Here is a 13,054-nt window from a genome sequence, read left to right as displayed (position 1 = left end):
GCTAAAGCAATCCACCTACCTTGGCCTTCCAAAGTGCTGGGATTACAGGCGTGACCCACTGCACCTGGCCTGAATTCAAAATCTTAAAAAAAAAAAAAAAAAAATCAAGGCCAGGTGTGGTGGCTTATGCCTGTAATCCCAGCACTTTGGGAGGCCAAGTAGGGTTGATCATGAGGTCAAGAGACCAACACAGTGAAACCCTGTCTCTTCTAAAATACAAAAATTAACTGAGCATGGTGATGCATGCCTGTAATCCCAGCTACTTGGGAGGCTGAGGCAGGAAAATCACTTGAACCCGTGAGGCAGAAGTTGCAGTGAGCCGAGATCATGCCACTGCACTGCAGCCTGGGCAACAGAGTGAGACTCCGTCTCAAAAAAAAGAAAGAAAGGAAAGAAAGAAAGGAAGGAAGGAAAGGAAGGAAGAAAGAAAAAAAGAAAAGAAAGAAGGAAGCCCCTCATGGACTGCTTTTCAAGGGATATTTATATTCTGCTTATAATATCCAACAGTTTCAACTGTGAGGCCATACACAGGAGAATTTTAGATGTGTAAAATTTGTCTCTCACTAATCCAGTTGATTTCAAGCCTACAGTAGCCTCTGCCAAACAGCATTCTGGTGTTCAAAACAGAAGCAACTGTGAGAGGACACAATACTATGAAGATTCAGCAAGGCTTTTAATAAGGAAAGTGTTTCCTGAGGATATTTGTGGTAAAAAAAAATAAATAAAAAGAAATCTGCCTTAGATTTTCATAGTTCAATATGTCCAAATACAGAGTATTGCAGAAAGTGGAGAAAGAGATGGGTTTTATAAACTATGTTCTCTTTACTCATTTTTTCCCCTCATTATTCATACTTAAATAATGAGATCCATCCAAAGCCAACTGTTTGCCAAGCAGAGCATATACACTGATAGTCTTTGGCTTCAGTCTGTCACTTTGGTGTTTTGTTTCTTTTTTAAGACACCTTTCTCAGATGAACAGTTAATCAGAAATAAATGCAAGCTGGCCAGGTGTGGTAGCTCACACCTGTAATCCCAGCACTTTGGGAGGCTGAAGTGAATGGATCATTTCAGGTCAGGAGTTTGAGACCAGCCTGGCAAACATGGTGAAACTCTGTCTCTACTAAAAATACAAAAAAAAAAAAAATTAGCCAGGCATGGTGGTGGGCACCTGTAGTCCCAGCTACTCGGGAAGCTGAGGCTGGAGAATTGCTTGAATCTAGGAGGTGAAATTGCAGTGAGCCAATATCGCATCACCGTACTCCAGCCTGGGCAGCAGCAGAGTCAACTCCCAATCCAATTCCCGTTATTTCATCTACTATGACTCCGAGTTTCAACCTAGGGTCATGGACCCCCAGTGTGTATTACTGAGGAACTCCAGAAATCGACTGGATGTAGAAAATGAGAAATTAGAGAGTCTGGTATAACTTCAAGATCTTGGCTTCAATAACTGGGTAGATGGTAGTTTTTATTCTACAGTATGGCACATATATTCAACTCAGGTGGACCAAGGGCAACTCTTCCAGGGTAGAGGGGAAGAACTAATATTCAAGTGCCTGTAACGGGTTAAGGGCTAAATATTACACTATAACTAAAAACACATACTGCCGTCTAACTTTAAAATTGCCAGGAAGTGTTGTTTAAATAAATGAGGAAGTGTCCACCTAGATTTCAGAGGAAGAAAAGAAAAAAGAAAAAAAATAAATGAGGAAGTTGAGACGAACTAAAAATCTGACATAATCAAATAGATAAGCCCAGATTAAACATCTGAGACATTTTCCAGAATAGCACACTGCAGAGTTTAAGTTTTTTAACGTGACAAAATACGGTCTTAATGGATCTGGTTCCTATTCTTTCAGAAATAATCTTTAAAACCGCCTTACTTTAGAACTTAAAGAAAATCCTTATTTACCTAAGGATTAGGAACAAGAAGTATTAACAGTACTGACAGTCTGCCTCTGAAGCACAACCCTACAAGTTTGTAACCATTTTCCCTTCTACCATGATGCTACTCAAAATGAGCAAATGTATTCCATTCTCACCTTCCTTTCCTATCCGCTTCATGGGTCATTGCCTTCCTTGAGTTCAACCTTCTATTTCTTGGTATGAACACAAAAACATGAATTTACAGTAAAAGAGAAAGCAGAAGTTTCCTGCTTTCACAAGTGGCTTCAGACTGGGACATATTCATTCTTTTCAGTAAGAAAAAGTCTATAGAAAAGTTTGACAAGTTCAGCCTTATGAGATGGACACAGACAATCCTGGTTACAAGTTAACCCAATCCCAATCATTCTGCAGAATTTTCCAATAGAAAATTGGATAAAGTCCTTAAAAAAGATATAGTTAAATAGTCGTTCAAGGCATGAAGTCAGATGTTAATTTGGTATCTTCTGCTTTTCTCATAATATAAAGTTCAAATGATACAGACCATTTACCAAACAAGGGAGTGAGCCATATGAAAGAACAAGTATTAAAAGTCTTACTGCTCACTAGCTGTGTGACTCTAAAAGTTACCTGGTGTGAAAGTCAATTTCCCAATCTTTACAATAAGGCTAATCTGACTTAGGTAAAAAGGTTCTTTTGGTAATTAAATGATAATAAACATCACATATTTAATACAATTCTTGGTACACAGTAGGTGCTCAAACAGCTATACTGGCCAATGTACTTTGATTTTATGGATTAGATTTCAGGACAATTAAGATTTGAATAGTTATTTCTGCAAAAATAGGACAAGGCTGGGTGTCTCACACTTGTAATTCCAGCCCTCCGGGAGGCTGAGGCAGGAAGACTGCTTGAGCCCAGGATTTCCACACCATCCTGGAAAACATGGCAAAATCCCGACTCTACAAAAAAATACAAAAATTAACCGGGTTTGGTGGCGCATGCCTGTAGTACCAGCTTCCTGGGGGGCTGAGGTAGGAAGATCACCTAAGCCCGGGGAGGTCAAGGCTGCAGTGAGCCTTGATCATGCCACTGCACTCAACAGGGTGAGACCCTGTCTCAAAAAAAAAAAAAAAAAAGTAGGACAAAATATCTTAAATTATGTTTTAATTTAAGGAAATAATACAAAAGAAGAGACTCACAAAAGTCTGACAGATGGGTTTTGCATAATACATTTAGGTCCAAGCTTTCAGCCATCTCTTGAGTTAAGAGCATCAGCCACAGGCACTTGACCAAGAAGGCGGAAAAAAAGACACCCAGAGCTATAAACTTTCCTATGGCTCAGAAGACCAGTTTATTTAATGAAGTAGTTTTGCCATAGCATATATGTACATGAACTTAGAGAAACAGCATTATTCGAATACACAGGACTAAAACATCAGCTATGAACCTACTGTTCATCTAAGTGAGAATATTCACTTCAACACTACTACCTTAAAAAAAGGACACATAAAATAACTCTAACAAAGGCCTGACTGGTATTCCATATGGGTATTTTATCTGATACGATTAAGTTTTTTTTCAAATACGTCTGATCAAGGAACCCTAATTTAAAATGTGCGAGTGGCACACAATAAGACTCATGGAATATAATAAAAGGTTTATTTAAATTTTTCTTTTTTGGGGGCAGTTTCAGAGTGTAATCAACTCCTGTTTCACATCGGTATTTGTATTAAATTGTGCACTATCTCAAATGTTCAAATACATAAAAGATCCACAATCAAGTAGACAACATCAATGGTTGGAATGACAAGTGGACACCCTTTGCCAACAAATCAGTGGAAGCCTGAATGCAAGGAGTAGTCCATCTTGTTTACCACCTTGTCCCCAGAGTCTAACACAGTTCCTGATATGCAGTAAGTACTCAAATCTTAGGTAAATACCCTAACCCCAAATACTTATAGCCCATAAAATGCTGGATCTGCAAATGAATAGTGTGTCATTGGTTGAGATACTTGAATAAAATGTACCGACAAAAATTATTTAGCCAATAATTAATGCTCCTAAAGTGTTATGTAAAGTACTTTCACATACATGACCTCAGATCCTCATAATAACTTTGTGAGATAGTATGCCTATTTCCCAGAGAAAAAGAAGCAAGAGATTAGACCAATATGTGTTGTCCAATATGGTAACCATAAGACAACCCACATACGATACCAAGCACTTGAAATGTAGTTACCGTAAGTTTAATTAAAATTAAATGATTAAAAAATCCAGTAAGTGATTCAATTACTGGAAAATTTAAGTATGTTTGGGATCACTGAAGTATTGCATATCTTCTTTTTTTTTTTCATTTTTATTTGTTTATTTAATATAGAGACAAAGTCTCACTCTGTTGCCCAGGCTGGTCTCGATTTCCTTGGCTCAAGCAATGCTCCCACCTTGGCTCCCAAAGTGCTGAGTTTACAGGCATGAGCCACCTCCCCCATCCAAAAATCTCACTTTCTAACTGTAAATTTTATGAACTCTAAATACTGACTAGTTATTTCCAATTAAAATAGGGTTTGAATTGATATGTGCTCTAAGTATAAAACACACATGGCTGGGAGCAGTGGCACATGCCTGTAATTCCAGCACTTTGGGAGGCAGAGGTGGGCGGGTCACCTGAGGTCAGGAGTTTGAGACCAGCCTGCGCAACACGGTGAAACCTCATCTCTACTAAAAATACAAAAAATTAGCCAGATGGGGTGGCAGGCACCTGTAATCCCAGCTACTTAGCAGGCTGAGGCAGGAAAATCACTTGAACCCAGGGGTCGGTGGTGGCAGAGAGCTGAGATCATGCCATCGCACTCCAGGTTGAGTGACAGAGTGAGTCTCTGTGCTTCCCCCTGCCAACCAAAAAAAAAAAGAAAGAAAAAAGAAATACACACTAGGCTGGGCACAGTGGCTCATGCCTGTAATTCCAGCACTTTGGGAGGCTGAATCACGAGGTCAGGAGTTCAAGATCAGCTTGGCCAACATGGCGAAACCCCCGTCTCCACTAAAAACATAAAAAATTAGCCAAGTGTGGTGGCGCACACTTGCTCCAAAGGCTGAGGAAGGAGAACTGCTTGAGCCCAGGAGGCAAAGGTTGTGGTGAGCAGAGATCATGCCACTGCACTCCAGCCTGGGTGACAGGGGAAGACTCCATCTCTCTCACACACACACATACACACACACACACACACACACACTAATTGATTTTATCTGTTTTTTCACTTTTAACATGGCTGCTAGAAAACGCAAAAATATGTGAGGACAGGGGCGGCAGCTCACGCTTGTAATCCCAGCACTTTGGGAGGCCAAAGTGGGCAGATTATTTGAGGTCAGGAGTTGGAGATAAGCCTGGTCAACATGGTAAAGCCTCATCTCTACTAAAAATACAAAAATTAGCCAGGCGTGGTGGCAGGTGCCTATAATTCCAGCTATTCGGGAGGCTGAGGCAGACGAATCACTTTACTCTGGAGGTTGCGGTGAGTTGAGATCACACCACCACACTCTAGTCTGTGTGACAGAGTATGACTGTCTTTAAAAAAAAAAACAGCAGTATGTGGCTCATATTGCTCTACTGGAAGCATTGGTTTCAACAACCCCTAAAGCCCTGTTCTACTATACCACATCATTAATCTATAAACAAGTAAAGAGAACTCGCCTCTCTGGGTCTAAGTTCTCTTTTTAAGGCCAATTATTCAATTTCTTTGAAATACTTTGTGTCAGAAGACCCAGGTACACATCCCATTTGGACAGCATTCCCACTACTTTGAGTCTCACTTTTTAGAAAGCTGTCTGGAGGATTGAGGGAAGACCTGAAAATACCTAACCAAATTTACAGCGATAAGGTCTCAAGAAGTCTGCTGCTAGTCATTGTTCATTACCACCACTTTCTAAGACAGTATTCCGTTAAAACTTCTGAACAATGAGTGTTTTAATTTTACCTAATGAAATACATAAACATGAGTGGTAAGCTAAATCTTCAAACTTACAAAGCACATCAGCATGGCCTGTAATTGTGCACTCTAATATTGTAGTCAATTGTCACATGTGGCTATTTACATTTAAATTAATTAAAAAGAAATTGAAGCACAAATTTAGTTCCTGAGTCACATCAGCCACATTTCAAGTGCTCAATATCCCTATGTAGCTAGTAGACAGTTCCACCATTGAAGAAAGTTCTATTGGACAATAACTCTCAAAGAGAAAAAGCCACAACAGTACCAATGACAGAGAAAACATCTTGTTAAAAATAATTCAAATAACATATAGAGTTAAACATATGCATGGAAGAAACAATTTTGCAAAGAAGCTGAGGACTCAATGTAAATGGAACCTCTTAAAAGCAAGGTACAAGTTCCAATTATGGTCAGAAACAATTGTTCAAGAGCAACTACCAAGGTTCCTGAAGTGTGAATTTTCCTAAATACTCAAATGAAAATGATTGTGTTCTATATGCACACAATTCTGTGTCTTATTTCCTAATCAGAGTGAAAGTACTTTCACTAAAGTTAGCCACACCACTTTAAGCTAAGTAAACTGACCATCAAGAAAATTCTGAAGAATATATTTTAAACTTAGAAGCTATTCCCAGGAGACTGCAGCATAACTCCAGGAAGTATACCTCTTCCAGACAGTACAACTAAGCATGTAGTAAATCCTAGTACTTAGCATTGCTTTCTATTTGCAACCCAAAATAACTATAGCAAGAATCCCTAACATTCCACTCAACAACACATTCCATGCCTGCTTTTATGGATCAAAGGGCAAAGAATAGGTTAGGGTGATTTTTAATTGGAGACCCAAGGAATCTAGAAATACAAAGGAATGTGTCAGGTGGCCTAAAGATACTTAATGCGCCAAAGAATTGAGAATCACCAAAAAATTGAGAACCACAGGCAATAATTTATATATGTAGCCTAGGATTTTTAAGAAACTGCAATTCCAACAATATCTTGCTCAAATAGGCACTCACTTATTAACTGCTATCGGTCTAGAAAAAAAGAAATATTCATAAATCAACATTCATTTACTATCGATCCATTGATGATGACAGGTCCTTCAACTGGAAAATGTAGTTAAAGGGTATACAAATAAGTTCATTTACAGTTTCACAAGCTAACTCTATACTCATACTTAAGTTCCTCATTTCTTGTTTCCAGTTTTTCTCCTATGTATTTCAGAAAGTTTTCTGCTACTTAGCAAACTGGTAAAAGCTCAGAGGTCAGAGACCAAAGACACCAATCAAAATAATCCTTATTAGTTCAGCTTGGTAGTTCACACCTACTATCCCAGCACTTTGAGGAGCAGAGGCAAAGGACTGCTTGAGCCCAGGAGATTAGCCTGGGCAACATGGTGAAGCCCAATCTCTACAAAAAATACAAAAATTAGCCAGGTGTGGTGGCTCATGTCTGTAGTCCCAGCTACTCAGGATGCTGAGGTGGGAGGATGGCTTGAGTCCTGGAGGTTGAGGCTGCAGTGAGCTATGATTGGCACCACTGACCTCTAGCATGGACGACAGAGCAAAAACCCTGTCTCTTCAAAAAACAAGAACCTTCTAATTTTTAAAAAGGGAGGAGATAATGATATGAAGTCAGGACATACATTATTATGGAAGAAGCTGTGGTTATTGGGCTCTGCAATTAATCAGCTGGAGCACACAGTCACATTAGTTAAGCATAGCAATCCAAAAAACAGACTGAATTTTTCAATTTACAAATCTGCTTTATATTCAAACTCTTCAAATTATTTGAGAAGAAAATGGCTTCGCTCAAGTATCTGCAGAAACTTTGAACCAGTTAGGAAACAGACATGTATTAAATTTATCTTCAATAACTGACGAGGTTGGGTTCCAGTCTTTGGGATCATTTAACAATTCTCGTCTTCTCTTTAAAAGAAATGAAAAGCTTTTACTTGAACCACCACAAGATTTAGTAGTGAGCTATACATCTGCCATGGAAAATAAACAGCAGCTGTACTTGATTCTCTGTGTGTGGTTTATAAACATTCGTCTGCAGAAAGATATTTCAGATGCACTTTAGTATGAAAATAAGCCCACGTTTTCCTTTCACACTTAAGAACAGCACCTTCTCAACTCTCCACATTCATTTGCCACCCCACTTTAATAGAGGTAACCACAGCAATTAAACTTGAATTGATCAGAAAAACATGTCCATTTTTGTCACTGAACATTTTTTCTTTTTTCTTTTCTTCTTTTACCTGGCAACTTTCATTTAAGTCACCGAACATTTTCAACCTTCTGCAAAAATGTTTTTATTGCCAAGGTATATTCCATTACTTCAGGTGAGTTATTTGAAAATTATGACTGAAGAAAGTGCGTTATTTAACTCATTTTACGGGTAAAGATTTATTATTCTTTACATTTCAAGCCTTAAAGGAAAATAATTCCTTGCTAGTGCAAATATGGTAATACCTGCAAAGAAATATGAAATTATGTTACTTATAGCCTGAATTATTAAATCCTTTTATTAACAAGAATCCTTTATGTATGTTATGCCAATGGGGGAATGTAAATAAAAATGGTCTCCAATGGTAAAGTGTCTAATAGGTCACTGGTATTAGTGTCATGCCAAACCACCGCATTCTCTGTTATGATTGAATTAGCCCTTCAGACTATTGAGCTGAGGCAGGCTTCTTTAAGAGGACATTTGGGAAGAAAGCAAATTAACAGGAATAAATTATTTCAGCTACAGTAAAAATCAGCTACGGAAAATCAAAAGCTCTGAAGAGGTTTAATTCAGTGACCTAGGCCGGCCACTGGCATGCTGCCAGATGAGACAACAATATGTTGCCTCCAGGATAAGGAACCATGGGGAAGAACTCTAGAACTTACTAAAGGGAAGCCAGTTACAGACAAAATAACCCTGCAGGTCTCAGAGCAGCCGTGCTCTGTCTCCAGGGCTCTCTGTTCAATTCCATGTGATCCTGAGGAAGATATCAAACCTACCTGCTACTACTAGAGAAGACTAGAAGATAACCTCTGCACAACTCTTTCCCACCTTCTAGAACCAGAGAGGGGTTAACAGCCACAACATCCCCAGAGAAATAAAAAAAGTGGGGAGGGGAGGCGAGTTTCCCTAGGTACCTTGACCCCACACACTCTGAGATTGACAACGCTCTGAGAAATGTGTTCCCCCATTCTACCCTCGTTCCGTTCTTTCAGTGACCTTCTGTCCCTACTGCCTCAGGGAAGGCAAGAGACAAGCCACCGCCTCTCCAACCCCCAACCCCCACCACCGGAGAAGGTGCCTTTCTCAGTTGAGAGCCGCAGAGGGAGGAAAAAAAAAGGTTGCTCCTCCCCAACCCACCCGCCCCACAACTCCTGGGTGCAGACACGATGAGGAAAAGAGGATAGCAATAGAAGGTGACAGCCCTGCACTGGCCCAGGGGATGATAGGAATCCTTGCTCTGGTAGAAACAAGGGAGAATTCCCCCTCCCACTCCCCTACCCAAATGAATGAACTAAATAAAATGGGGAGAGGAGAGTTAGTACGCGCAGTACCGGCCATCCAGGAAGCAAGATCGAGAGGCCTTTGGATCCAGGCCTGGCCTTGTAGTCCTTTACACCCCAACTCCTGTCCTTTCCATCCAAGCCCCACATCATTTAACCTTTTAAGCTTTCTAAGATACTGCCCCCGCCTCCATCTACCCCAAACACCGACAACCCCCCCACCCCTCCAGCTCCAATACTGCTCAGGCCCAGACTCCAGCTTCTTCCATCCTTCCTACCGCCTTCTCCACAGCCCTCACCAGCCCAGGCCCGGCCGCACCTGGAGATGCTCCTGAAAACGAATTGGCAGTATCTGGGCCATGGCGCTGTCGGGGGGTATGGTCTCCTCCTGTCACTGGGGCTGCGGGGCAGTGGCTGCCCGGGCTCTCCAAGGGAGAGGAGGAGAAGGGGAGGGGGAAGGCTGGGCTCAGCAGGATCCTCTCCGGGGACGCAGGAAACTGGCAGGCGGACGAAAGAGCTCGGGTCGGGGGCGGAGGCTCCAGGGGCCAAGAGAGCCGCAATGGCGGAACCGGGCGCAGCGCAGACTCCGGAAACGGCTGAGCCCTGCGGATGGATCCCGGCGACAGAACTCCGCCCAGTCGCCTCACCCGCCCCCGCCTTATGTACCCTTCCGAGGAGCGGCGCGCGCGGCGGGCGCAGGAATTCGAGGCGCAGTGCGCCCAGACCCTCGCGTCCTGACGCACATGGGGAAACAGAGGAACCAGAGGGACTACTTTTTAGACTCATCATTTTCGCCAATCTTCTTTTTCTCCCCCCGCCGCGGCTTTTTTTTTTTTTTTTTTTTTTTTCATTTTGCCACATCATGCGACTCGGGGCGACCAACGTCACTTCCGTGGGCGCTTTAGGTCCCACCCACGTACTTCCATGTGCACGTGATGCTGTTGGGGAAGGGTCGGCTGATTGCTGCTAGAATGGAGCGTGCGTTCCAAGGAACTGCGGCGTCTTCAGGGAGAGAGGTGGCTGTTGGGCCACCTTGAGGCATGGCGGGTGCCGCTTCCTCCCCCTGCGGCCCTTGCCTCTTTCGACTGAGCCCTTTACAGGAGGACATGGAGGGAGCATACGGGCGCAGCCTCCCGCCCTCTCCGTGACTCAGGGAAACGGCCTCGCCGCAGAGTGCTCCCTCGGCAGCTGGCTGCAGCACTCCTCCCCCGCCGGGCTTTAGAGTGGGTGGTTTCGTACAGTTTAGGGAGGGGCCCTGAAACGGGGTTTAAAATCCTCCCTGCCCTCACACACGCCCTTCTGACGGTTGGAGGACCTGACGCGCGGATTCTAACTAGAACCGGCACTCTCTTCGGGTGTTAGATAATTAGCTCAAAGGACCGCGAAGGCCATTTATGATGCCTCTCAAGCTGGCCTTATGACAGCTTTTCGTAACGTTTTTTGCGGACATTTTGTCGGACATGTGCCGGCCTAGCTCCGTGATGAGTTTCGTTAAAGAATTCGAGCATCCGAACGTTAAAGGATTGGACCCAAATTCTAGCAGGAGGATTTTTTTTTTTTTTTTTTTTTTTTTTGCCACATCAAATTTACGTCTCAAAGATTTAGATAATTAGGTTAAAGATGGTTGGTAAAACCTGAAGCTTCCTGGAGGAAAGTTGAACTATTAGCCGTGTTATTTCGGTGGGACCATCTCAACATAGGTTCCTGTAGGTTAGCAGTGTAGAAATGTAGCGCTTCAAAGCCGGAGCATCCAGTCTTCAAAGAGCATGAAGGTGTCAACAGCATTCACTGTCGATTAATAACCACCTTCTCAGCACTTTCTTGCTAAAGTATAAACTATAATAATATTTCACAGTCGCACCAGTAAAGGATAAAAGAAGTTAGTTCTGTGCCTTCTATCTTTATAAAGGTGATTTCTTCCCCCAGAAAGAGAAAAACTCAAGTCCACAATAATTATATTTAGTGCCCTTTCAGGTAAAGGACATAAAACCCTATTGGGTAGACGATAATTTTGTGTGTTAAGCAGTTTTGGTTAGAGTGAGAAATTCGTCAATCATTTTAGTTGCTTCTAGTGTTTTTATCTTAACTGTCTCACATACTGAGCATGAGAGAAGACTGGCAGGTAAGAGGGCAGTCAGAGATTGTTCTACAAAGAAAAACGTTGCCACCATGTTGTAAGAGTGAATGTTTATGCTTGCAAAATTTCTTTTTGTATCGTTAAGCTAAATACACGAAGATTCTCTGTGTTCTGCAACATTTGAAATGACCTTTCTAATGCCAGTCTAATAGTAACTGGCTTAAACCCTTTTTGGAAGTAGACAAATTCTAAATTAAAATTCTAAGGGAGTAATTGTTTTATTACAGTAATTCAATAGATTGATCAAGTTATATTTTCAGTCTCAGAATCTGGAGATAAAAGAGCTGTATCATGAATTGGCCGCCAAAATTTAATTTATTAATGTGTCTTGCATTTTTATACAGATCTTGTAACTTTAACAGCCCCAAAAGCAGTTGATTTTAGCTGTTTGGCGTGGAATATCTAACCAAAAAGTGCACTGAGGTTCTGTTAGTGACTGCTACGTACATCATCACACATAGAAATCTGATGAATACATTGTTTGAGAAATAATTTAGGAAGGGGAAAATAGATTTTGATATCCTGTATCATTTTGAAATGGTCTTCAAAAATTTTCAAGAGAAAAAAAGTCAAGATGATAAACATTTAAAAAAAAAACAGCAAACCCTATGCCTTTTAAAAGATGAATAATTTGACTAGGGTAATAGATTTTTTTTAATGGGAGTCTGCTGTTCTTGCTAACAGTATAAAGGCAGTTTCACTGGTTTAAAAACCCCAAAGGCTGAGGCCCTGTTAAGAGTTACCTAAGCAAGCCGGGCGCGGTGGCTCACACCTGTAATCCCAGCACTTTGGGAGGCCGAGGCGGGTGGATCACGAGGTCAAGAAATCGAGACCATCCTGGTCACCATGGTGAAGCCCCATCTCTACTAAAACTACAAAAAATTAGCTGGGCATGGTGGCGCGTGCCTGTAATCCCAGCCACTCAGGAGGCTGAGGCAGGAGAATTGCCTGAACCCAGGAGGCGGAGGTTGCGGTGAGCCGAGATCGCGCCATTGCACTCCAGCCTGGGTAACAAGAGTGAAACTCTGTCTCAAAAAAAAAAAAAAAAAAGAGTTACCTAAGCAATATCTGAATGGCACTGTTTTCCACACATTACCTTAAGTTAGAGGGGAGAACAGATAACCTAATAGAACAGGAAGCAAATCCTAATACCCGGAATGTTTTTTTCTTTTTCTTTTTTTTTTTTCAGACAGAGTCTTGCTCTGTTGCCCAGGCTAAAGTGCAGTGGCCCCATCTCAGCTCACCGCAATCTCTGCCTCCCAGGTTCAAGCAATTCTCCTGCCTCAGCCTCCCGAATAGCTGGGATTACAGGTTTGTGCCACCATGCCCAGCTAATTTTTGTATTTTTAGTAAAGATGGGGTTTCACTATGTTGACCAGCCTGGTCTCGAACTCCTGACCTCGTGATCTGCCGGCCTCGGCCTCCCAAAGTGCTGGGATTACAGACATGAGCCACTGCACCCAGCTTCCAGAATGTTTTTTTCCAATGATGCAGTATGACATAATCTTTTAAAAGACAATGCTATGAATGAT

General features: G+C 41.9%; 1 protein-coding gene and 1 long non-coding RNA gene across 6 annotated transcripts in view; both read right to left on the bottom strand.

The window, feature by feature from the left end:
- Positions 1–11,263, bottom strand: part of CLTC (clathrin heavy chain) — a 76,175-nt gene extending 64,912 nt beyond the window's left edge. For 3 of the 5 annotated variants that reach the window (XM_032280702.1, XM_032280703.1, XM_032280704.1), the window contains exon 1: positions 9,705–11,263. In XM_032280702.1, the coding sequence (XP_032136593.1) occupies positions 9,705–9,746 (42 nt within the window). In that variant the 5' untranslated portion in view covers positions 9,747–11,263. The remainder of the gene's footprint in view (positions 1–9,704) is intronic. The other 2 variants (XM_032280707.1, XM_032280706.1) reach the window with 2 other exon arrangements.
- A 458-nt stretch (positions 11,264–11,721) lies between these two features.
- Positions 11,722–12,757, bottom strand: LOC116553312. Its single transcript, XR_004269697.1, has 2 exons — positions 12,580–12,757; positions 11,722–12,265 (listed from the first exon to the last, which is right to left on the bottom strand). It is a non-coding gene; the product is annotated as an uncharacterized LOC116553312 (long non-coding RNA).
- Between the last annotated feature and the right edge of the window lie 297 nt (positions 12,758–13,054).

Source organism: Sapajus apella, unplaced genomic scaffold (assembly GCF_009761245.1).
Source record: "Sapajus apella isolate SASKATOON/1434 unplaced genomic scaffold, GSC_monkey_1.0 scaffold12, whole genome shotgun sequence".
NCBI classification, from domain to species: domain Eukaryota; kingdom Metazoa; phylum Chordata; class Mammalia; order Primates; family Cebidae; genus Sapajus; species Sapajus apella.
Note: the sequence above shows the minus strand (reverse complement) of the source record. Positions and strands in the feature narration are given on the sequence as shown.